This window comes from Peromyscus maniculatus, chromosome 7, assembly GCF_049852395.1.
Source record: "Peromyscus maniculatus bairdii isolate BWxNUB_F1_BW_parent chromosome 7, HU_Pman_BW_mat_3.1, whole genome shotgun sequence".
NCBI classification, from domain to species: Eukaryota; Metazoa; Chordata; class Mammalia; order Rodentia; family Cricetidae; genus Peromyscus; species Peromyscus maniculatus.
The window spans coordinates 56725122-56747897 of NC_134858.1; the positions used below are offsets into that span (position 1 = coordinate 56725122).

The following is a 22776-nucleotide window of genomic DNA, read 5'->3' on the forward strand; positions in this document are numbered from 1 at the left end:
CTCTAAGTGCTTTGCTTAGTAATTTTCCTTTCTTCCTTGGGTGCAGCTCATTCACCCTGGGACTCTTTCAAGTGATTTCTCTCTTTGGGTTTAGGTGAGGTGTCACATAACAAGGTGCCTTGGCCCATTCTCAGCCCTCAAACCCTAGTTTGATCTATTGTTCTTACCTTTGACCTTGTTTTGAACTCGTCTCAACTATCAATCCTGTGGGCCTGATTATGACCTTGACTCTTCTGACAATAGCTCTGGAATTCCCCCACTTCCTCCTTCCTCTTTCCAGCCCAATAAAAACAGAGAACAGGTTTACCAAGTCCACTGTCAGAGTTAGCAAGCTGCTGCCTAAATCCGTGATTCTCTGTGTGTCCATATGTACTCTCCTGACTGGAAAAGTATCCAGACACTACTAAGAGTGCTGATGAAATTTTGGGTTTAATCAATGGAAGAATTAAGAATGCAGGGGATGGGGAGAAGGCTTGTGCTTACCTCACAAGCATGAGAACCCAAGTTCAATTCCCAGAACCTACGAAAAAAAAAAAATTAAGGTGGTATATGCTTGTTATCCCAGTGATGGGAGGCAGAGACGGGTACCCTGGAACTCACTGACTAGACCAAACTGGCCTAACCATGGAGCCCCAGGCCAGTGAGAGACCAAGTCTCCCAAAAACAAGGTAGACAGTACCTAAGGAGGAATGACCCAACGTTGTCAACTGGTCCACACACACATATGCATTCCCACACACTGGACATGCTCCCCCCCACACACACAGAATCCAGAAGTGGGGACGGCTTAGGATATACCTCAGTCAGTAGAACGTTTATCTTTATACCCATGCATGAAGCCCATTCACACACACACAACTATATAAATCAGGTGTGGTGGGCACATGCGTGTAATCCTAGCACTCAGCAGATGGAGGTAAGAAAATCTGAAGTTTAAGGTCATCCTCAGCTGCATAGCAACCAGCCTGGGTTACAGGAGCGTCTTTTTTTTTTTTTTTTTTTTTTTTTTTTTTTTTTTTTACTACAAACTTAGGACCTGAAGCCAGCAGCAGAGGCAAGCAGATCTCTGTGAGTTCCAGGCCAGCCTGGGCTACAGAGTGAGTTCCGGGACAGGCTCCAAAGCTACACAGAGAAACCCTGTCTCAAAACCAAACAAACAAAAAACAACTTAGAACCTGAACTATAATTGCTGAAATTGATTGTAGCACAATTAACTACCTGGGAGGAATTTCTCCCTCTTTTTTCCACTGTTCCTCCCACTCACTTCAGGGCTGAGGGTTGAACCCAAGTTCTCAGGCATGCTAGGAAAGTTATCTTCCACTGAGCTACACTCCCAGCCAAGAGAAATTTCTTAAGTTCTTCTAAATTATATAAATGAAAAACGGCCTTGAATTTACAGCCATCTTTCTGTCTTGACCCGTTGGGTACTGGGATTACAGGCTTGTGCCAACAAACCTGGCTCTACCACTCACTAGATAGCCCGGGCTGGCCAGAGACTTACAGCAATTCTCTTGCCTTTCCTTCACAAATCCTGGTATCACAACCAGGAACCACCACATGTGATTTCTAAAACACATGAATTTGGGGTGTCTTTCAGTTGCCCCCAGAACACAGTCCTGATTCTTAGGCTTCCTATGTAGTCTCCTACAGGCCCAGGCCCCTGGTTATTATTTGGGGGCATTTTCCATCTTGCAGCCAAATCCCAGCAAAATTTGCTGTCTGCACTAAATACACATCAGCGGGTGTGGAGTTGTGTGTGAAAGGAGGGGGCCTTTCCGGGTAGGTAGTAAAAGGGATATTTGTAAAGTGGTCCCCTCTTGGAGGCCGGCAACGGGGTGTCTCCAAACATTTTTTCCTATCTAACATCACACTGTTAGCTCCCGGTAGCTGCTCGAGTGCCCTTTGTGTCTGTCACATGACTTTTGGACTCTTGTTTTCCTTCTGCATTTTCCTAGGCCCTTTGGGTTCTCCAATCTCAGGGGCGGCGCCTGTCCCTCCCGGCCCAGCCCCTAGGCTTGGATTACAGGAGCTTGGCAGGGGCGGGGACTGCTCCATCACTGCCCAGCAGGCCCAGAGCTGCAGGATCGGTGGCCTAACGATCGCCGGGATCGAGCCCAGCTTCCCGCGCGCCCACGTGACCCTTCGATTGTCACGCGGGCGCCGCTCACCTGACCGGGGTCTAACGTGGGCTCAGCCTGCTGGGAGGGAGCTCGCCGGTGGGCCATGGCAGGCTGCAGGCTCTGGGTTTCGCTGCTGCTGGCGGCGGCGCTGGCTTGCTCGGCCACGGCGGTGTGGCCCTGGCCCCAGTACATCCAAACCTACCACCGGCGCTACACGCTGTACCCCAACAACTTCCAGTTCCGGTACCATGCCGGTTCGGCCGCGCAGGCGGGTTGCGTCGTCCTCGACGAGGCCTTTCGACGCTACCGAAACCTGCTCTTCGGTTCCGGCTCTTGGCCCCGACCCAACTTCGCAAGTGAGTCACAGCCCCTTCTTCCGTCCGAAGGAGCGGCCTTCCGTGGATCAGCCCCGGCCCGGCTGTCAGACCTTCTCCCCTTGGCTTCTGCCCAGCCCAGCCAGTCCCCTCCCACGCCCCCTCTCCCCTTGCTTTTTCTCCAGCCGACTACACAGCCTCCCTGGCCAAGCCCCCTCTCCATTCACCCCTTTATTAATCTGACTTCTGAGGGTCTCAGTTTATCCTGAATCTTTCTCTTGAGCTGTAGGTTTTCATTTTTTAAAATGCCTGCTGTAGGAAAGACCATGGTTCAATCAGACTGTCAAAGTATTGAAAATACGTGGCCAATAGACATTGAAGATGATTCTTTAGGTCATGCTCAGGTGGTACTGGGTCCCTGTGAGGCAGTGGCCAGGGCTGCATAGTGGAGCTCAGCGTGTATCTGGCACATGAGTTGGTTAGTACATGTTTCAGCTGTGAGAGAAATCGTAGGACACAAGGCAGTGAGCTCCCAGGGACCAGGCAGAGGCCCCTTGACCCTGAGGCTTGGAATCAAACCGAAAGTGTAGGGCCTGACGCTGATAAACTGGTGGACGTGGGGAGTGGCAAGGGGTGGAACGGAGCCGTGTTGGAGTGCCTGTCCATGTCGGCCCTGGGTACTTAGCGGCTAAGCAGAGCAAGCTGGCCCCTTCCCCAGCCCTGTGTTCCAGAGTGAAAGTAAGGTAGATAACTGGTTCCTCTGCAGCCAGTGTCAGTATGTGATTTGTTCACCCCAGGGTAGCAAACAAATGATGGTTAGTGAGCCACATAGGCCATTTCTTCCCTAACTGTATCATAGTGTGTTTAGCGAGCTTGTTGGTTCTGTTGTATTAAAGGACTGTTCTTTACTCCTATCATGGCTGTGACCAAAAAAAAAAAAAAAAAAAAAGGCTTTACTATGGCTCACCATCGGAGGAAGTGGTCCATCATGAGAGCCTGAGCTTGAGGCAGCTTGTCACGTTGCGCAACAGCCAAGGAGCAAAGAAAAGAAGACTTCTCCATTTTCCCCGCTTCCTTCAGCCCGTAACCTAAGACCATGCCATCCTCAGTTCGGGTGGGTCTTTCCTCCTGAGTTAAAACTGTCTCTAGAAGCACCCTCCCAGACACACAGCCCTGCAGGATTTATCATCCCGATTGGTAGTCTCAGCCCAGGCTGCTCTTGTCACAGAATTGGAAATGCAAAACGCATCTTGGAAACACAGGAAGGAAAGAGCTGGGTGCAGGCAGCCAGGCTGGGAAGGAGTAAAGATTGGGACTCTCCACTCTAGGACTGGGGGTGCTGCTCAGTTAGGAGAGTACCCTGCATCTCATAAAACCTTGGGAAGTAGAGCCAGGAAGATCAAGAGTTCAAGGTCATCTTTAGCTACATGATGAATTTTAGACCATTTGGGGCTGACAGAGACCCTATTTCAAAGCAAGCAAACGAACTCTCCTGACGGCATACTCTTGGAGGAGACCTCTAAGTTTACTGTTTTCAAAGAGGAAGAAAGTATTAGGATGCCATTTATAGTGGGGTATGTGGAGAATGGAGTGGTACATAATGAAAAATAATAATGAAAATGTCTTTGGAGAGGAGGTAGGTACTAGGACCAACTGTATTTGGATGAGGGCCAAAAGTATACATTCCTCTACTATATATTTCATTTTGAACTCTGGGGCCCGTGGGTTAGTTTTGCCCATAGTCTTCAACAGGCTGGGTGGCTTTCTTTACTATCTAAATCATAGTGCTTTCACAATAATCCTGGCGAATTCTGCACCTGAGAAGCTCAGCTTCCTAGTGTGTGTATGGCTACTTTGGGCCTAGTGTATGACATCTTTGAGTCTTGTTTCTTCTGAGCTAGACTTGCTCTTCCTACCTTTTGGATATTGTGCGTGAAGGCTGTATGCTTCGGAGGATCTGGAATATGAAACAAGATATATTCATTACTCATCCAAGGAATGCTTAGGAACCTAATTTCCAGACTTGCTACTTCCTCATGCCACCCCCCACCCCCACCCCAGTGTGTGTGTGTGTGTGTGTGTGTGTGTGTGCGCGCGCGCGCGCGCGCGTGCGCGCATGCGCGCGCACACACACATTTGGTTTTCTATCTTCAGCACTTGGAGCCATTCAGGGTTAATAAAACAATAAAAATAGCTGTGAATGGCATTGCACTCTCTGAAGGAGGGTATAATAGTGGGGAGGACTTGATTTTGAAGTGAGATGGCGTTGAAGCTGCTGCTCAGCAGTAGATTACTTACATGTACAAATTTCTGGGTCTGACCCTCAACAGAATACTGAAGGAGAAAAAAAATAATTAAAGAGGAAAAAAACAGAGATGACCCTGAGATGCCTTCTTTCCCATTCCTTACTCTATACTTTATTCCAGACCAAAGTAGGGAGGGCATGGGCAGGTTGGCCAGCTGAACCTCTTCATTGTCTTGGGTACATGGTCTCATGCTTGGGCATGTTTTTTCGATTGTTGAAAGTCAGAGGTTTTGATTTCCCTCACCCTCAAGAAAATGTTTAAACCAAGTGCCAGGAATTGTAGCACATGCTTTAATCTCAGCACCCAGGAGACAGAGGCAGGCAGATGTCTGTGTGTTTTAGGCCAGCCTGGTTTGTATAGTGTGATCCAAGCCAGCCAGTCTACTTAGTGAGATGTTGTCTCTAAATAAATAAAGAAGTGTTTAACCAGTCTGATTAGGAGAGCTTTCTCCCACCACTGCGGAGCTGTTGACAAGCAGAGCAGCTCACGGGAATCAGTTGGGTGTGTGGACGAGAAAAGTGTGTCCAGATGTAAAGGGTTTTTGTCACCTGCTTCAAGGTCACAGAAATCCACTCTGAGAAACACTGGATTTTCTTCTCTGTTCCTAACTGCAGCAAATACCACCAATGCTCAGGGAGGCGTTCTCTCTGGTTTTGGTTTTTGTTGTTTTGTTTTCTTGCAGCTGTCTGTAAGTCGTGACTAAGGTTCCCCAGCTGACTCTAGTAGCCCCTTGGTTGGGCAGGGGCATGGCTGAAGGTCCTTTTTTGGACATGTGTGCTCTAGTGCAGGAGGTAGGGAGCTCAGCAGCTGGGCAGTTACTTTTGTAAAATTATAGGGGTGGAGATGGGGAAGCCTGCTTACCAGACCCAATGCTACCTTAACGAGGATTATGGGGGTCAGCCTCTCCATAGTCCCCTCCCAGGGTCTGGGAAGAAGCTACAGCCAGCTGATAATTTAATCTTTGATGAAAAGAAATGAATCTAGGTACACGAAACTCCTTAGTCCATACACTTTATTCTTCTGTGTCTGGTCTCTCTCTACACAGCTTCTGTTCTGCTCTCATGCCTAGCCCCTTTCTTGCCTGATTTGTCTCTACCTTTATCTGCTGTCCACTCTAGGTTCTATCTTAATTCCTTCATCTTAATTCTGCCCTGTCTAGGATCTCATCCACCTAGTTCCTTTCCATCTCAGCTCCTCTTTCATCTCCTTCTCTCTCATCCTGTTCTTCCTCATCTTGTTCTTTTCCGTCTGGCTCTTCTTCATCTTCCATCTTGTTCCTCTAGTCCTCTTTTAGCCCTTTAATCTAATTCTTCCCCATCTCAGTTCGTTCCTCTCCAGTTCTTACCCATCTAGTTCTTCTGTTCTCTTTTCTCCGTCTCGTCCTCAAGTTCTCTAGTCAAAACCCTCCTTCTCCCTCTCAGTTCTCTGTCCTCTCCTAGTCTCCTTATTCTCTCACTTCTCCCCACGTCTGTCAGGAATCCAGTTATAAACCCAAGCAATAGCAATCCTCTGGCCGAGCAAGGTCACCAGGCTTGAATTCTTACGGGGTCATAAAGGCAGGTAAGAATTTTTTTCAAGCTGTGACCTCAGACTTTCTTTTGCAACCCAAAATGGGAATGGTAAAGGAGGAGGTCAATAGAGAGCTAATGATCGGTTAGTATATCAAGAAGGGAATTTATGTGCTCAATCTACATTCCTAGAAGTGGTTAGGTAAGAAATTAGGAGTCTATTAATAAGGCTGTAAGGAAGAAGGGTCTCACCCTAAATTGCACAAGAAATAAAGCTACGCCTGACCTAGGAGACAGGTGTTGTTTTGTTTGGCCTTGGATGCTTGATAGGCATTTTAGATAAATACACTGTTAGGAGTTCTTGGAAGCACAAAAGAAAATCATTTTAGGAACCAGCTAATATACAAAAGCTAAAGTATCACCAAGACTCCTTAAGCCATGGCTTGACCTTTGGAGAAGTCCTTGACTTTTCCAAGTAGTAGCCTTTGTCATAGTAGCTGAATTCCATTACGTTTTCCTGCGGCCTGCAGAGCTACCTCCCTACCTCCCTACCTCCCTACTGTTCCACCTTGACTTCACAGTGATGTGCTCAGAGCACGGTGTTCCTTTAGCAGGCCTAGGCTGAGCAAACAGAGTTCAAGTCCACGGCCTTTTGTCTGTTGAAGTTGTCAGACCGTTCGCCATGTGTGCCGTCACACAATGGTGGAAGAAGCCCTTGAAAAGTGGTTGTTACACTCTAAGGCACCCACCCCAGGACTCCTCTGGGTAATCGCCACACAGGGGGGGTTGCTGTGGCAAAACTGACTTAGTGAAGGGCAGTGGAAAGGGGAAGGAAGCGAGCCTGTGTGAATGGCTGGGGCACTAAAGATGTCTGTCATCCAGTTCTGTGGGGTGCTTAGTTCTGTTTTCAGAACTGAGCCTTGAGGGCAGCCTGAAGGCCAGTGCTAAACAGTGCATGGCTGTGGTAGAAGATTCCATCTAGATCTGTCTGCCTACCAAGATTTCCTCCCTCGCTGCATTCTGCAGTGCTCATAAAGATCTTTGTCAGGACAATTAGTCACTTAAAAAACTGTTGGCCTCTGGGAAAAGGAAGCTCTGATCACAGCTTAGTGACTTCAAGTAGTAACTTCTAACATCTAACTCCTTTTCATTACCATTCAGGTCAGGAATGTTTTTTTCTCTCCTCCATTTGTCATTTTCCAGAAGTATTTCTAGCCACACTCCTTCCTTCCATCTTTAATGCAATTAGTGCTTATTAATCAACCATAATTAGTTAATAGTGCTAAGTCTAAAGACTATGTTAATCAAACAGCTCTCATCCCCAAATAATTTACACTCATGGCCTGGGGATGTAGCTGAGATAGTAGAGTGCTTGCTAAGCATGCACAAAGGCCTGGGTTTGATCCCTCCCCCACGTAAAGTGGGTGTGATGGCACACATAATCCTAGTACTCAGTAGGTGGAGGCAGGAGGATCACAAGTTCAAGGTCATCCTCAGCCAGAGTAAATTTGAGGCCAGCTGGGAAAAAAAAAAAATTACAGTCCTTGAAAGTGAGACTATAAACATACAGTATTTTTTTTTTCTGTGAGAGTTGAAGTGCAAATGATTTGAGAATACAGAAGAACACATGACCTAAGTTAAGGATGGTGGGCAACGTGCAGTTTGAAAGGCTTTTCTCGGGTGTTGTTTGATCAGTAAGAAAGTAGGAGTTGGTGATGGGAGGTATTCCACCTTGGAGAACAGCCTGTGGAAAGGGCCTCCCTCCAGGTAAGAAGCCAGTGAGCCTTATTCAGGAAACTCAAGGTCAGTGTGGTTGATGTGCACAAATCTCAGGTAGGTCATCAAGTTCTGTCGAGAGCCTTGAAGCCTCCTAGTGAGCACTGAAAGGCAGGAGCACTGGAGGAAGGCCAGCCAGGGCTGTTGCACAGGTGGCATTGGCCAAGCTGGCGGCATGGGGCGTCGGTGGCAGTGAGACTCAGGCAGGGAAGGCGGTCGTTGTGGTGGTTGGTGATAACAGTAGCTGGACTGGATTGATGGCTACAGGGCCATGGCCTCTCTGGACTGCCCAGAAACTTCAGAGATGGGCCTGGATGGAGTTGGGCTACAGTGCTCGAGATGATTCCCATTTGTGATTCGGGGGCATGAATATTCATTTTCACTTACATGTTGTTGCCGATTCACAAAGATAGAGGAAGAAAAAAGAAAGTGCTGAAGTGCTAAGGAGTGAAGGAATTTAAAGGGGGCGTGGCGGGGGGAGGGGCGCACGGACGACCAAGCCTGATTGACTGTAAGTCTGATTTTGGATGTGTCCAGTAAGAGGTTTCTGAGCAGACGGCCAGTTGTGCGGTAATAAAGCTTGGGAGATGAGTTTGGCTATTTCCAGAGACAGGAAGATTCAGCAGGTGACTGGAGGCTGGTTGAGGAGGAGGGTGTTATTGATATTACTGGAAAACTACTAAGCCAGAACGTGGGCTAGTTCTTCCTCCTGAGTGTCCAGATCATCTGACAACCACAAGACTCAAGGGCGTGAGGTGTAAATACCAAAGTGACTAGGAAATTGCAGAGTGCTGTGAGAGACTCCAGATTCTACAGCAAGATGGCATGAGCCACAGCAGATCAGCATGGAAGCTGAGTCTAGAAGAAGCACCAAGTCTCAACTCCAGGATGAGAGAAGACACTTTGAGTCAGAACTAGGTGCAGGGGAGGTGGTGGTGTTCTGGAAAGAAGAGGGCTTCAGTTAGGGAGGGAATGAGAAGAACTAATGGTATTGGGAGTTATGTAAGTAGGGTTTGCAAAGGTGGACGATGTGCATGCCGGTGAGTTGTGGAGAAAAGGAAATAACCTTTATAGGAATGGGGATGTAGGATGATGAGCCAGAGGGGCTTCTATTCTTTGACCATAAAATTGCCAGGAAGATGACCATCAAGAGTTCTTGTGGAAAACCAGGTATGGTGGTGCACGAATTTATTCCCCACACTGGGGAGGCAGAGACAGGTGAATCTCTTGAGTTTGAGGCCAGCCTGGTCTACAGAATAAATTCCAGGACAGCCAGGGCTACACAGAGAAACCCTGTCTGAAAAAACAACAACAACAAAAAAGAGTTCATTTGGGGACTTAATATATGCTAAAGACGTGTTCCTGGTTGACAGTGAAGAGCTAATCCATCAGTAAATCTATAAGGATGATTAGATATCCATTTGGAAAAAGTAAAATCTGTATCTCTTGCCCAACATAAATTCCAGGTAGATAAAGATCTAAAGATCAAAATCTCTAAAATAAAAGTATTAGAGGGGATTTGCAATCCTAGGCACTTCTAAGCAATGGGAAAAAAACATAAAGGAAAAAGCTACCGTATTTGACTATATGGAAATGAAAAGGAACTGTAAGATAAAGAACAAGAGGGACATGTGGCTTATATCTGTAACCCACACTCAGGACGCAGAGGCAAGAGGATTGATTACCCAAGTCTGAAATCAGCCTGGGCTGCAATGAGACCCATGTTTCAAAACATCAAAACCCAAAAACATCCTAAGAGGAAAAAGTGGACAAAGTAGACCAAATTCTTGCATCTTAAAAAGATAACATCAGGTCCTTGGGCAGTGCCCTGGCGGAGCACTTGCCTGAAACGGGCAGAGCTCCGGGCTTAAGTAAATGAAGAAGGCTAGGTTAAGAGCTAGAGAGAGCTCTATATATCGTCCATAAAAGAAAATTAACTAGCCAGGCGTGGTGGTACACGACTGTTAATTCCAGGACTTGGGAGGTAGAGGCAAGAAGATTGGGAGTTCAAAGCTAGCCTCAGCACATAGCAAATTCAAGGCCATCCTTGGCTACATATGAGAACTCAAATTAAAAAAAAAAAAAGGTAAAATTATTAAATGACATACAAAGACTATGGCTAGTGATTGCAAACAATGCTTAAATTTAGTTGTTATTGAGAAAATGCTGCCGGGCGGTGGTGGCGCACGCCTTTAATCCCAGCACTCGGGAGGCAGAGCCAGGTGGATCTCTGTGAGTTCGAGGCCAGCCTGGGCTACCAAGTGAGCTCCAGGAAATGCGCAAAGCTACGCAGAGAAACCCTGTCTCGAAAAACCAAAAAAAAAAAAAAAAAAAAAAAAAAAGAAAAAAAGAAAAAGAGAAAATGCTAATTGTAGCTGTGCTTTTGTTTTGTTTGAATGTTCCTTTCTTAAAGTGTGTGTCTGTGTGTGTGTCTGTGATGTGTGTGAGGATCCTTACAGAGTCCAGAAGAGGGCATCGCATCCCGTGGATCTGGAGTTAGCTGTGAGTCACTCCATACGGGTGCTGGGAACTGAACTCAGATCCTCTGGAAGAGCAGCAAGCTCATTCTTAACCACTGAGACATTTATTTCTCCAGCCCTTGTTTTTTAAACCAGCGAGCAGAAATAGAATTGAGATAGGCTAATGTTGGAAGAATTTTGGTAATAGGCCCACATCTGTGGGTTTGGGTTATAAATAAATACAATATTTTGAAAGTATCATAACCAAAAATTTTAATATCTTTGGCTTAGTGTTCCTGTCCCTTAAGAAATTGTTTTGCGCTGTGCAGTGGCGGCGCACGCCTTTATTCCCAGCACTCGGGAGGCAGAGCCAGGCGGATCTCTGTGAGTTGAGGCCAGCCTGGGTTACAGAGTGAGTTCCAGGACAGCCAGGGATGTTAACAGATAGGAATCCTGTCTAGGGGTGGGATGGGGTGGGTTGAAATTTAGAAACATCAAATGTCATAAATAAGATTTAGATAAGTTAAGGATTATTCCGTCAATGGGATTCATTCAATATTTACAAATAACGATGGTGGATTTCTCATTGATATTTAAAGATTTGCAAATTTTCGATAAATGGAAAAATATCATAATCTAATATAAACTAGGACTCATTTTGGTGTTCTTTTATTTTATTTTTGTTTTAATGGAACCGTGAAATTGTTAGCCCGATTTCTCCCTGGGATTGAGGATTGTGGGGAGATGTTCTTTTTCTGGTAGTGATGGCATTGGAAGGGACAGATCAGATTTTTAAAGTATGGAGAAAAAGAAAAAAGCTAACTGGTTTTTACAACAAAAGATAGGATGGGAATAAGTACTCATAAATATTCATATTATCAGTGGGTGGGAGAATAAGGGTTAGTAGTGTCTGGAGGGTGAAGAATCTTGAAACATCCTGTTAGAGATCAGCATCAAGGAGAGAACCCAGCCTCAGGGCAATTGTCTTCTGAGACTGCCATTGGTTGGGGCATAAGAGGGTGGAGGGGTGGGGGGTTGTTGGAGAGACTGCTTATTGCTCCTGCAGAGGACCCAGGTTTGGTCCCCAGCACCCTGTAGTGCCTCATAACCATCTGTGATCCAGGGGATGAAACACCCTCTTCTAACCTCCATGTGCACCAGGCATGCACATGCCATAGACATACCTGCAGGCAAAATGCTCATATATACAAAATAAATCTCACATCCCTGTCTACCCTAGTCATACCCGTGTGTCCCATGCTGCAGATGATCTCTCTGCAAACACAGCATGGTTCCAGATCACATGCAGGAGGTTCTTCCGGTGCGAAGTGTTCTTCCCTGTCTGGAGGGACCATTTATGCTGTCTGCCATAAATCATCTCAGGGATTAGTAATTGTTTATCTCTCCTGCTAAACTGTGAGCTCCTCACGGCAGGGACCCTAGGGCAGGTTTTCCTTTTTAACTGCCCCAGCACCTATAACAGCCCCTGATGCACCTTAGTCAGGGAAGGCCAGGGTGTGATGAGTGAAAGCGGGGAGGGGGAGGAGAAAGAGGTCATGGAACAAACCTTGTCACAGTTTAGGAGAATACCAGAGCCTATGGGGGCAGGGTAGGCATTAAAGAGTGGGAAGGTGTCCTCAAGGGCTTGACTTTTCCTAGTTTCCAACCCAGAGGCCAAACCAGATGCCACTTTATAACACAACCCCATACGATTTCTTTGCCTTGCTAGGGTTTTGTATCTAGTGCATGGCAGATGCTTTGTGCATGGGGATGCTTTGATTTGGGGAGGAGTGAGCTGGGTGGAGGGAGAGGTGGTTTTGCACTAAGGTAAAGATTTATAGTTTCCAGGTGCCCTAAAAGTAGCAAATTTTCCCTTCCAGAGAAGTAGGAGGACCTAAAGCTTTGGATTTACACCCCCAGAGTCCTTCAGAGCATGTCTGAAAAGGCACTTTGTATAAGCCTGGGTATCTTCTTAGCAACCTTCACCCCAGCCTTAAGATTTCAGAAAAAAACAGACTCGGGTGTGTAAAACAATCGCTAGGTTAACTGTTTGCCTGACAATCGTGTAGCACAGCCATTATGCATCCATAGCATTAAATGTGCATATTTTAATTCTAGCATCATTCATTTTTTCAGCTAACACTTATTGAATGACTGCCGTGTATCAGGCACTGGGAATACAAAGACACAGATTGGTCCCTGCTGTTGAGGAGCTCACAGCCTAGGTGAGGAGATAGACAGCTTATATAAGATAAGTGTTATGAAAAATGTTTGTGTACTCCATGATCACATAGGGAGCTCTCTTAGGAAAGGGTGGGGGAATGGTCAAAACAGCTTTATAAAAGGAAAACCAGAGCTTTTTCTTAGCCAAACAAGTGTGGAAGAAATGCCAAGTTTGTTTCAGTTGGAAGAAGCAATCTGTGATGAGAAAAGAATGGAGAAGACAGGACAGTTCCAAGGCTCTGGAAAGAGTTCACTTCATTGTAATGAGAATTCCCAAATAGTGAGAGAGAAAATGAGCCTGAAGGTCTCTGGTGGCTTCTGGGTATCATCTGAAAACCTTGGGACACCATTATACTAGAAGATGTTTTTTTTGTTTTGTTTTTGGTGCTGAGGTTCGAACTTTGGGCTTTATGATCGTTATGATGCTGGGCAAGTGTTCTATCCTCCAGTTACATCCCTGGTCCCATTGGGAGGTTTAACACAGGGATGTTCATACTAAGAGATCCCAGGAGATAGCCAGTTGCAATGAGGACTATGTGGAGGTGGGAGGGACCACCTGGATGGTTTTTACAGTCATCTAGGAGAGAAACTACAACTGGCTGAACTGAGGCTCTGGCCAGTGAGGGTGGGAAAGTGGCACAATGCTAAGTTAATGATGAGTTTTGTAATTATAAGACTTAATTGAATCTTTTTTTAAAACTGTTGAAACCTCAGTGCTTAGGACAATGTTTAACGCTTGAATATGATCAAAGCGAGAGACAGGATTAGCCAAGAGAAGTAAAGAGTTCACTTTTGCATTGAAGACGCCAGAGGTGCCCAGTTGTACAGCTCCACAAAAGGAGTTGGCTTGGAAAATAGATTTGGAAGTCATGCGCTTACTGTGGAAGCAGATGATGTTGTCCAAGGAGACTGTGAGAGGAGGAAGAGAGAAGACTGGCGTAGAAAAGGAGGGTCGTGTTCAAGAATGTAGGAGACCAGGAGAGCAGAGCCCCCTAAGTCAAGGGAAGGTTTGTTTCTATTTTGAGACAGGGTCTCTGTGTGGCCCTGAATAGCATGGAACCTACTACATAGATCAAGCTGGCCTTGAGTTCACAGAGGTTCACCTCTCTCTGCCTCCCGAGTGCTGGGGTTAAAAAGCTCGTGCTACCAGAGCCAAGCTGAGCGAGCTTTGTTTCAGTGTCGGGGATGTTTGACCAGCCTGAAAGAAGCGCCATCTCCAGAACACTGACTCTCTTACACCAGAGATTTTTACTCATTTTGATCGCTGCTGTATTCCTAGCACTTAATAGGCCCTCAATAAATAACTTATTGAATGAATGTATGAGTAAATGAGTGAACTGGAAAGGGTCCCGTGAACTTAGTTACAGAACCACAGAATTTTGGTGAAGCCGTTTTCAGGGGAGTGTGTTGAGGGAAGCTAGGTCACAGTTTCGTGTAGAGGAGATGGAGTGTGAGGAAGTGTCTACAAAGAGAAGACTAACCAGGTCCAGCTGTCTGAGTGTTTACCATGTGCCAGATACCAAGCTAAGCACTTGACAGTGTTAACTTATTTACTTCCTCTTATCTAACAGATAAAGTAGATGGTGTCACAACCCCATTTTACAGATGAGAAACCACAACTCAGTGAATAACCTGCCCAAGGCCTTACAGGTATTTAAGCTCCAATCTGCCTGTCTTCGGGGTCCAGTCCCAACCACCCAGTCTGCATTTCCTCTGCAGTTTCTCTAAGGCAGGAAAGCCAGAGAAAGAGTGGGTGTTTGAGATGATGTGCACTTGAGACCTGGAAGATGGCAAAAACTTCAATGCTGGTGGGAAAGAGTGCAAAGAAATCACCTGAAGACTTGGTCGGGAGGATAGTTTATACAAGAGGAGCCTGAGGGGAGATCCAGAGTGCAGGTGAAGGGAAACCTTCCATCGAGGGGGAGAGGAAGGGAGGGCAGGTGCGGTGTTGCAGGTGTCCTGTGAGGAGAGGGAGGGAGGGCAGGTGCGGTGTTGCAGGTGTCCTGTGAGGAGAGGGAGGGAGGGCAGGTGCGGTGTTGCAGGTGTCCTGTGAGGAGAGGGAGGGAGGGCAGGTGCGGTGTTGCAGGTGTCCTGTGAGGAGAGGAAGGAAGGGCAGGTGTGGTGTTGCAGGTGTCCTGTGAGGAGAGGGAAGGGCAGGTGCGGTGTTGCAGGTGTCCTGTGAGGAGAGGAAGGGAGGGCAGGTGTGGTGTTGCAGGTGTCCTGTGAGGAGAGGGAGGGAGGGCAGGTGTGGTGTTGCAGGTGTCCTGTGAGGAGAGGAAGGGAGGGCAGGTGCGGTGTTGCAGGTGTCCTGTGAGGAGAGAGAGGAAGGGAGGGCAGGTGTGGTGTTGCAGGTGTCCTGTGAGGAGAGAGAGGAAGGGCAGGTGTGGTGTTGCAGGTGTCCTGTGAGGAGAGAGAGGAAGGGAGGGCAGGTGTGGTGTTGCAGGTGTCCTGTGAGGAGAGGGAGGGTAGGTGTGGTGTTGCAGGTGTCCTGTGAGGAGAGGAAGGGAGGGCAGGTGTGGTGTTGCAGGTGTCCTGTGAGGAGAGGGAGGGCAGGTGTGGTGTTGCAGGTGTCCTGTGAGGAGAGGAAGGGAGGGCAGGTGTAGTGTTGCAGGTGTCCTGTGAGGAGAGGAAGGGAGGGCAGGTGTGGTGTTGCAGGTGTCCTGTGAGGAGAGGGAGGGCAGGTGTGGTGTTGCAGGTGTCCTGTGAGGAGAGAGAGGAAGGGCAGGTGTGGTGTTGCAGGTGTCCTGTGAGGAGAGAGAGGAAGGGCAGGTGCGGTGTTGCAGGTGTCCTGCGGTAAGGTGGATGGGAGTTCTCAATCTGCTGAAAGTAGGGTGATGGGACCAGGTTATAGACTTGAGCACAAGCTTGAAATAGATGTTAGAGAGAATCGGAGGGAACCACAGAGGACACCTTTCTCGGATTCTTTTCTCTGGTGTGTGTGGTATATGTATGTGTGTGCATTCGTATGTGTGTGTGCATATTCATGTGCTTTAGAGGCCCAGGGTTGATGTCAGGTGTCTTCTGCAGTTGCTCTCCTATTTTTAGGCAGGGTCTCATTGATTCTAGAACTCACTGGTTGGGCCAGACTGGCTGGTCAACCTCCAGCATTCTCATGGCTGCCTCCCAGGCCCGTGACCATAGGTGTGCACTGCTGCTCCTGGGTTTTAAGTGCATGGTGGGGATCTGAACAGGTTCCTCATGCTCGTACATCAAGGACTTGAGCACTGAGCCATCTACACGGTCCTGTTGTTCTGTCTCCCCACCCCGACCCCCCCACCCAGGACACAGGGTTGAGGCACAGCTGGCGGATGTTAAGTTGGTCAGGATTGAGGATTTTGCTCATTGGGTGTGACAGACAAGCTATTGAGAGTATTGTTGAGGTTATACCTGCATATCTAGCCAGCAAGGAAGGAAGCGGGACGGGAGAGGACATCCAGACAGGAAATGGAGGAGCTGTGCAGTGGAGTCCCGAGAACTTCGTCTGTGGGACGTGTGCAGAGAGAAGGGCCTTGTTCTCAGAATTCCGTGCCTGGTGACCAGGCAGCGGTGCACTGTAAAGGTTTTGCAGAAGTGGCAGCCTGGACAGCGAGAGGACTGAGGAAGGATGAAAATGATGCTTAGAATTTAATACTTTGATGCCTTTGGACCGCCTTACTTTTTCAATTAGTTCTTTAGTTAGAAAAGGATGCCAACTTCTGTGAACCCAGAGAAGAGGACATTTCATTTAAACTGATGAAAGCAGGATGCTGAGCGAGATAGGAGGAGGACATGAAGGAGGCCCTGAAGAACTTTGTCCATCTGCAGTCATGAGGTCCTGGTAGGGATGTGGTCCCACCTTGCCATTGTTTACAGGGAAGTGGAAACCCTAGACCTGCTCAGCTTGCCCAGCCCTAGGCCTGAGCACCCTACTGCTTCCTGCTCTCCCAGCTGACCACGTGGCACACGTGCCCAGATGTTTACTGGCTGAGCAGGCTCTTTGCCATACCAGGCCTCCCACATCTCAGTTCTCAGTTGGAGGGGTGTTGGTGAGTGTAGAGGCGGCTGTACTGGTTCCTGCCTGTTTCCGGCTCTCTTCAGAGCCTGGCACAGTGGCAACATGGAGGCGGAAAACCACAGCGATGATACAGTGTTTACGTCCTTTCAGATGACCCAGTGCCCCTCCTGGTCTGCCACCTCCCCAGACCTTCCCTCAGGAGCTTGTCTAACCCGGGCCTCTGAACTGACTTCTGTATCATCCCAAAGCCAGGCAGTGGGAGTGCTAGGGTTCGTCTCCACAAGATTGGAGGCAGGCAGCAGTTTGGAACTGGAGAAGGAACCCTATCTGAGGGACATTGTTCTGAGGGTAAAAAGTGCTTTCCTGCTTATGGGGTCTCCAAAGGAGTCTGTGACACATTCCCTTTGCCCAGACTATAGACAGCAAGTGTGTGTGTGTGTGTGTGTGTGTGTGTGTGTGTGTGTGTGTGTGTGTGTGTGTGTGTTTAGAGAAATGAAAATGACATTTAATAAAAAATGGGAATTTTCCTGCCTTCCAAGTGGTGGCTTGACAAGCCTGATGTTTGCAGCTCGCCTCCATTTTACCATCAGGACAATGACCGTAGCAATAAATGTGGGTGACTTGTGACTTCTCATTTGGCAGACTGAGGGCCAAGAGGATGGTAGGGAAGCCAGGGCCTTTCCTGTGCTGGGTTGACTGTCAGGACACAGTCAGAGGAGCCTTCTGACGTCACATTCGGCATGTGACATGAGAGGGTCAATCGCTCAAGGAGACAGGTGAGGTGTGGTTCACAGAGAACTAACTACTCGGTCAGTTTTCTTCACCGGACTCCATTGGGGGATTTGCAGGCATGCGTTTAGAGAGGTAGCTCCTTCGGTTAGAAAGCTTAGGAAGACACTACAGACTCAAGAATGGAGTTGCAATGATAGGTCTGAGTCAGTTTCTTTCCCCAAGGGGTTTAGGTAGGAATTAGTGGGGTGGGGATACAGGGTACTTAGTGTGAGGTGAGAGATCTGTTTGGCTCTGGCTGCGGGTGGGGTGGGGGGAACTCCTTTCCCGACTGGCTGCTTGGCATCCTGCAAACTGAGGAGATGTAGGCCTATGGTGGGGCCTAGCATCTCTTGTCTGGCTTTCTTCACATGGCTTGAGGCACTTGGGTCCCTTCTGCTCGGAGATGGGTGACATTTGGGATGTAGTCCGGTTCTGAAGACCCGCCCTGCCTTCTGCCAAGCTCGGAGATGGGTGACATTTGGGATGTGATCTGGTTCTGAAGACCCGCCCTGCCTTCTGCCAAGCCACCCTATCCCTGACTTTGTCGTTTGTAGGGTGTTGTGGGGTCAGCGGCGTATATACAGCTCCAGGAAAGAACCGAGAGGGTTCATTCGATCCCACTTAAGGCAGTAAAATCCGATCACCTTGCAAGCTAGATATGATGGTGCATCCCTGAAATCGTAGCACTCAAGAGACTGAGGCAGGAGGATTGCTGCAAGTTTGAGGTCAGCCTGAGCAACAGCTTATCTCACAAAATAAAACAGCAACAACAACAAAATCAGATCACCCTAAAATTCACAGAGAAGGTTGGGAAATAGGGAGAGAAATGCTTAGAATTTTGTCTTTGGCATTTTTGTCTGCATGGTCTGGGGTCTATAGAACATCATTACAGAGTATGTTGACTCACGCAGGGTGGCTTTTGCCTTTGAGAGCAGAGATTTTCCCTAGAGAACCTGGGGAAAGAAGAGAAGGAAGCAGGATGGGCTGATGACCACTCGCCTTCCCTGAGGCCCACTCTCACGGGGGGGGGGGGGGAAGGGGGGGGGAACGGGGAGGGGGAACGGGGAGGGGGAACGGGGGGGGGGGGGACCTCCTGACTCCTGTCCCATCTGCTCCTCACCTCGTGGACTTTAACAAAATGGGAACTCCTTTGCCTGGAGCTTTGAAGAGTAGTAGTACATGCAGTGTACGAGTCTCCAATGAGATAAGGCCATGCAGCCAAGTGTAGACCTCCCCTTCCTGAAAAACAAATCTGGATATGGACCTTAGGTGTGGGAGCTTGGTAGCTATAATATAATCCCCGCCCTTGGGAGGCAGAGAGGCAAGAGGATTGCCACAAGTTTGGGACCAGCCTGGCCTATGTAGCAAGTTCAGAGCCAACTAGGGCTACATAGCAAGATTCTGTTTCAAAATAAACAAATAAATTGCTCATGGAAAAATGATTTGGGGGGGGGTTTGGCAAAAATGTTAATGAGTCCTACAGCATAGCTGATTTGCTTTGTCGCGTCTAAGCCGTCACAGAGCCTGCCACTCAGCCCGTGCTGCCCACTGAGGTGCTCTGAAGCTGTCTCTCATGAGAAACCATTATTGGGATCTTGGGATCGAGCACGCTGGGGGGTGAGGGTGGCGGGGAATGGGAACACAGGCAGATTGACGGCTAAACGGGACCAGGCAGGGCCAGTGCCAAGGGTGAACGCCCTGTCCTCCTTTCCCTTTGAGAGCTAAGGACCTGACTGGAGAGCTGTGCTTTACCCTGCTGCTCTGGGGGCAGGTCAGCCTACTGAGCTTCCTGTCTTCACAGGGAAACAGCCAATGTTGGGGAAGAACGTTCTGGTTGTCGCGGTCATCACAGCTGAATGTAACGAGTTTCCTAATTTGGAGTCAATAGAAAATTGTAAGTACCACCCTGCTCCCCGTCCTCAAAGCAAACTCTGTCTGGGACTGTCCTCCAGCTATCCTGGGCTAAGCTGCTGCTGCTGCTGCTGACCTTGGGGACTGGGGCTCACCAAGTGTCCAGAGCCACAGAAAGTGTCCCATGGGACACTTGCCTTCTGGACTGAGCAGGAGACTGATTAGCCAGGTGTGGTGGCACACACCTTTAATCCCAGCACTTAGGAGGCAGAGAAATGTGGACACTTGGCTGGTTTTTCTCGAGGACATCTTACACTGGGGGAGGAAATTCGGGGTCATTTGTACCACAGTGAAGCTAAGTCATTGGTCCTGAGACTCACTTCCCTAAGCAATAGATAGGGACTTGGAAGTCTCCAGTGTGAACACCCGAGTCTTCAGCTCGTTCTCAGCTTCTTACTTCGATGGACTGGCTGAGACCTGCAGGAAAAGGCAATGCGAGGCGGTTGCAAAGGGCTGTCGGCGTTGCTTCCTGGGCTGGACTCTGCAGGCCTCCCCACTCCCTTTGCTAAGTCAGCGTCATACTTCTCAGCTAAAAGCTGATGGGAAGGATCCCGTGATTCTGGTGGGGAAACTAACCAGCAAGCTGGGTGGAGCTTTGCAGAGGACCCTGCCCAGCGTAAACCACATGTATCATCTGCCAGGCCTGCAGAACCAGTGTGGTGCCCACCCCGCTGTTTTTCTGTTGTTGATTTGTTTATTCATTTGTATGTGTGAAGGATGTATGTTTGCTCATGTGGTTGTGTGCAACATGTTTATGTGGGTATATGTTGCATGTGTGCAAATGAAAGCCAGACCTTGGTATCAGGTATCCTCCTCAGTTACTCTCCATCTATTTTTTTTAAAATAGTGTCTCTCATGAGCCTAGAGCTCCTCATTTCACTAAACTAGCTGGCTAATGAGCTCCTGGGATCTGCTTGTCTCCGCCCTGCCTTCCCCACTCCCTAGCACATCCGTTACATGTGCTTCAGAGTCTGGCTTTTACAGGGATGCTGAAAATCCAAACCCAGGTTCCTGTGATTGCAGGCATTTTACCCCTGTGCCATCCTCAGTCCTGTTTGCTTGCTTGTTTATTCAGAGATGAATATAAAATACCTGGTCTACAGTTTCAGTTTTGTCATTTCAGACACCTTAACCATAAATGATGACCAGTGTTTACTCACCTCCGAGACCGTCTGGGGTGCCCTCCGAGGTAAGAAGGTAGAGAAGGGGCTGATGGTGAATACTCACTTAGGGAGTAAAGAGGGAAGTTGGAGTGTTTCCCCATCATGCAGCTGTGCATAGCATTAACATTTGGAGCAGAGTGGAGATGGGTAGCTGGGGAAAGGACCCCGCCACAGACACTGGCCTGCTCACTCCCTCCACAATTGCAAAGTCTTTAGGAAGTAAAGCTAACCCAGGCATGCTGGGAGTGCATGCTGATACTCCCAGCTATTCAGGGGTTAAAGTAGGAAGATTATGTGAGCCCAGGAGGTCAAGGTTATTCTGGGCAATATAGCTAGACCAGCCATCTCTTTCAGAGAGAGAAAAAAAAAAAAGCTAGGTGTGGTGGCTCACGCCTGTAATACTAGCTCTCTTGGGGGCCAAGGCAAGCACACTCTTGAGTTTTTGTTATTCCAATGCCTGGCCTGTATTCTTTGGAGAAAAAACATGCAAACCTACTCAGTCCTCTACTCTCCTGCACAAAAGATACAAGACTTTGGGCATAGAACATTTGAGATCCCACTCCCAAGTCGGGAGAAACCCAAACAATACACAGTAATGTGCTTTAAACCAGGTTCTGCCTAACCACTGAGGTCTTGTGGAGCCTTTTATTTTGAAATCTGGGGATCTATCTTTCTTTCTTTCTTTCTTTCTTTCTTTCTTTCTTTCTTTCTTTCTTTCTTTCTTTCTTTCTTTCTTTCTTTCTGTCTCTCTCTCTCTCTCTCTCTCTCTCTCTCTCTTTCTTTTTTTTTTTTTTTGGAGCTTCTATTGAGTTTCCAGAAGTAGGGCCCAAGCTGTTGAGAATATGTAATACTCAGAACTCAGTCTATCTGTGTTTGGGCCTTGCTAGATGCCAAGCCTGTGTTGGTAACTAGGCAGACCCTCGAGGGCAGTTGCATCTACCATACCTCAGCCTCCAGCAGCTGGGTCTCCCCCTCAGACACAGAAGAGGCCCAGTTATGGATCCAGCTTCCTGGAATTCAGTGTTGTGATTCTTTCTTCGCAGTTCACTGGAAGATGTGAAGGGCAGCACACTGGGGTCCCCCTTTCCAAGTGGATGCATCGCTTTTACTCTCTGGGTCTTACTCTGCCTCCCCCCTTCTCCACAGGTCTGGAGACTTTCAGTCAGCTCGTTTGGAAATCAGCTGAGGGAACAGTGAGTATGGACTCTCCAAGAGGGCTCTGAGGTTTCCTCCAGAATCCATGTTGTCTGCTTTAGATGGAGTCCTGATGGCTCCAGATTGCCCCAGTGGGAGTGTAGAAAAAGATCAGGGTTGATAGAATTGGTCTGTTTGGAGATACTGTAATGTGGTTCCCTTGGGTCATTTAGTAATTGTCTTGTTGCCACATTGCTTTGAAGAAAATAAACCTGCTAGCTTCAGCAAAACGGAGTGTGTAGACTGAGTGGTATATGGGATGCATGTGTTTGGTTGGCATGGGAAAGTTCTCATGGTTTCTGATGCAGAGAGGTTGGTGGGAAGGGTGAAAGGATAGTTACTTTGGAGAACATTCCCACATTGGCTTTTGGGGATTTGGGGAGTCTTTGTGATTCTTCTGTTCTCATGATAAGCTCCCTTTGAATACTGAAGCATTCAATGTTTGGTCCACACAGTTCTTTATCAACAAGACGAAGATTGAAGACTTTCCCCGCTTCCATCACCGGGGCTTACTGCTGGATACATCTCGCCATTACCTGCCATTGTCTACCATTCTGGACACACTGGTAACCAGACCTTACGGCCTCCTTCAATGCATTGGTTCTGGGGTAACGGGTCAAGGGATAGTAGATGTCATATTCCTAAATAAATAGAGTATGTCTAGGGCTGGAAAGATGGGTCAGCAGTTAAGAGCACTGGCTGCTCTTTCAGAAATCCTGAGTTCAATTCCAAGCAACCGCATGGTGGCTTACAACCATCTATAGTGGGATCCAATGCCCTCTTCTGGCATAAAGGTGTACATACAGATAGAGCACGCATATACATAAAATAAATAAATAAATTCTGTGAGCCCCTGGGAAAAGTGTAGAAGACTGTTTACTCCAGGTAAGAGTGATTTGGTTACAGTGCAGCTTATTCTGTTTTGGGGGATTGGTTTCTCTTGCCAGGCAGAGCTGACTGCAATTTAATTAAGTCAGTATTATAGGAAAGTTGATCATAAAGCTTTGGCTGGAGGAGTTCCTAACACTCCTGAATTT

At 47.9% G+C, this 22776-nt stretch overlaps 1 protein-coding gene across 1 annotated transcript in view; it reads left to right on the forward strand.

Annotated features, from left to right (window-relative positions):
* Positions 1–2017: 2017 nt before the first annotated feature.
* The window catches only part of Hexa (hexosaminidase subunit alpha), a 28695-nt gene continuing 7936 nt past the window's right edge, over positions 2018–22776 (forward strand). The window contains exons 1-5 of the mRNA XM_006971486.4: positions 2018–2476; positions 19273–19365; positions 20506–20571; positions 21692–21738; positions 22195–22305. Coding sequence (XP_006971548.1) covers positions 2224–2476; positions 19273–19365; positions 20506–20571; positions 21692–21738; positions 22195–22305 — 570 coding nt within the window. The 5' untranslated portion in view covers positions 2018–2223. The remainder of the gene's footprint in view (positions 2477–19272; positions 19366–20505; positions 20572–21691; positions 21739–22194; positions 22306–22776) is intronic.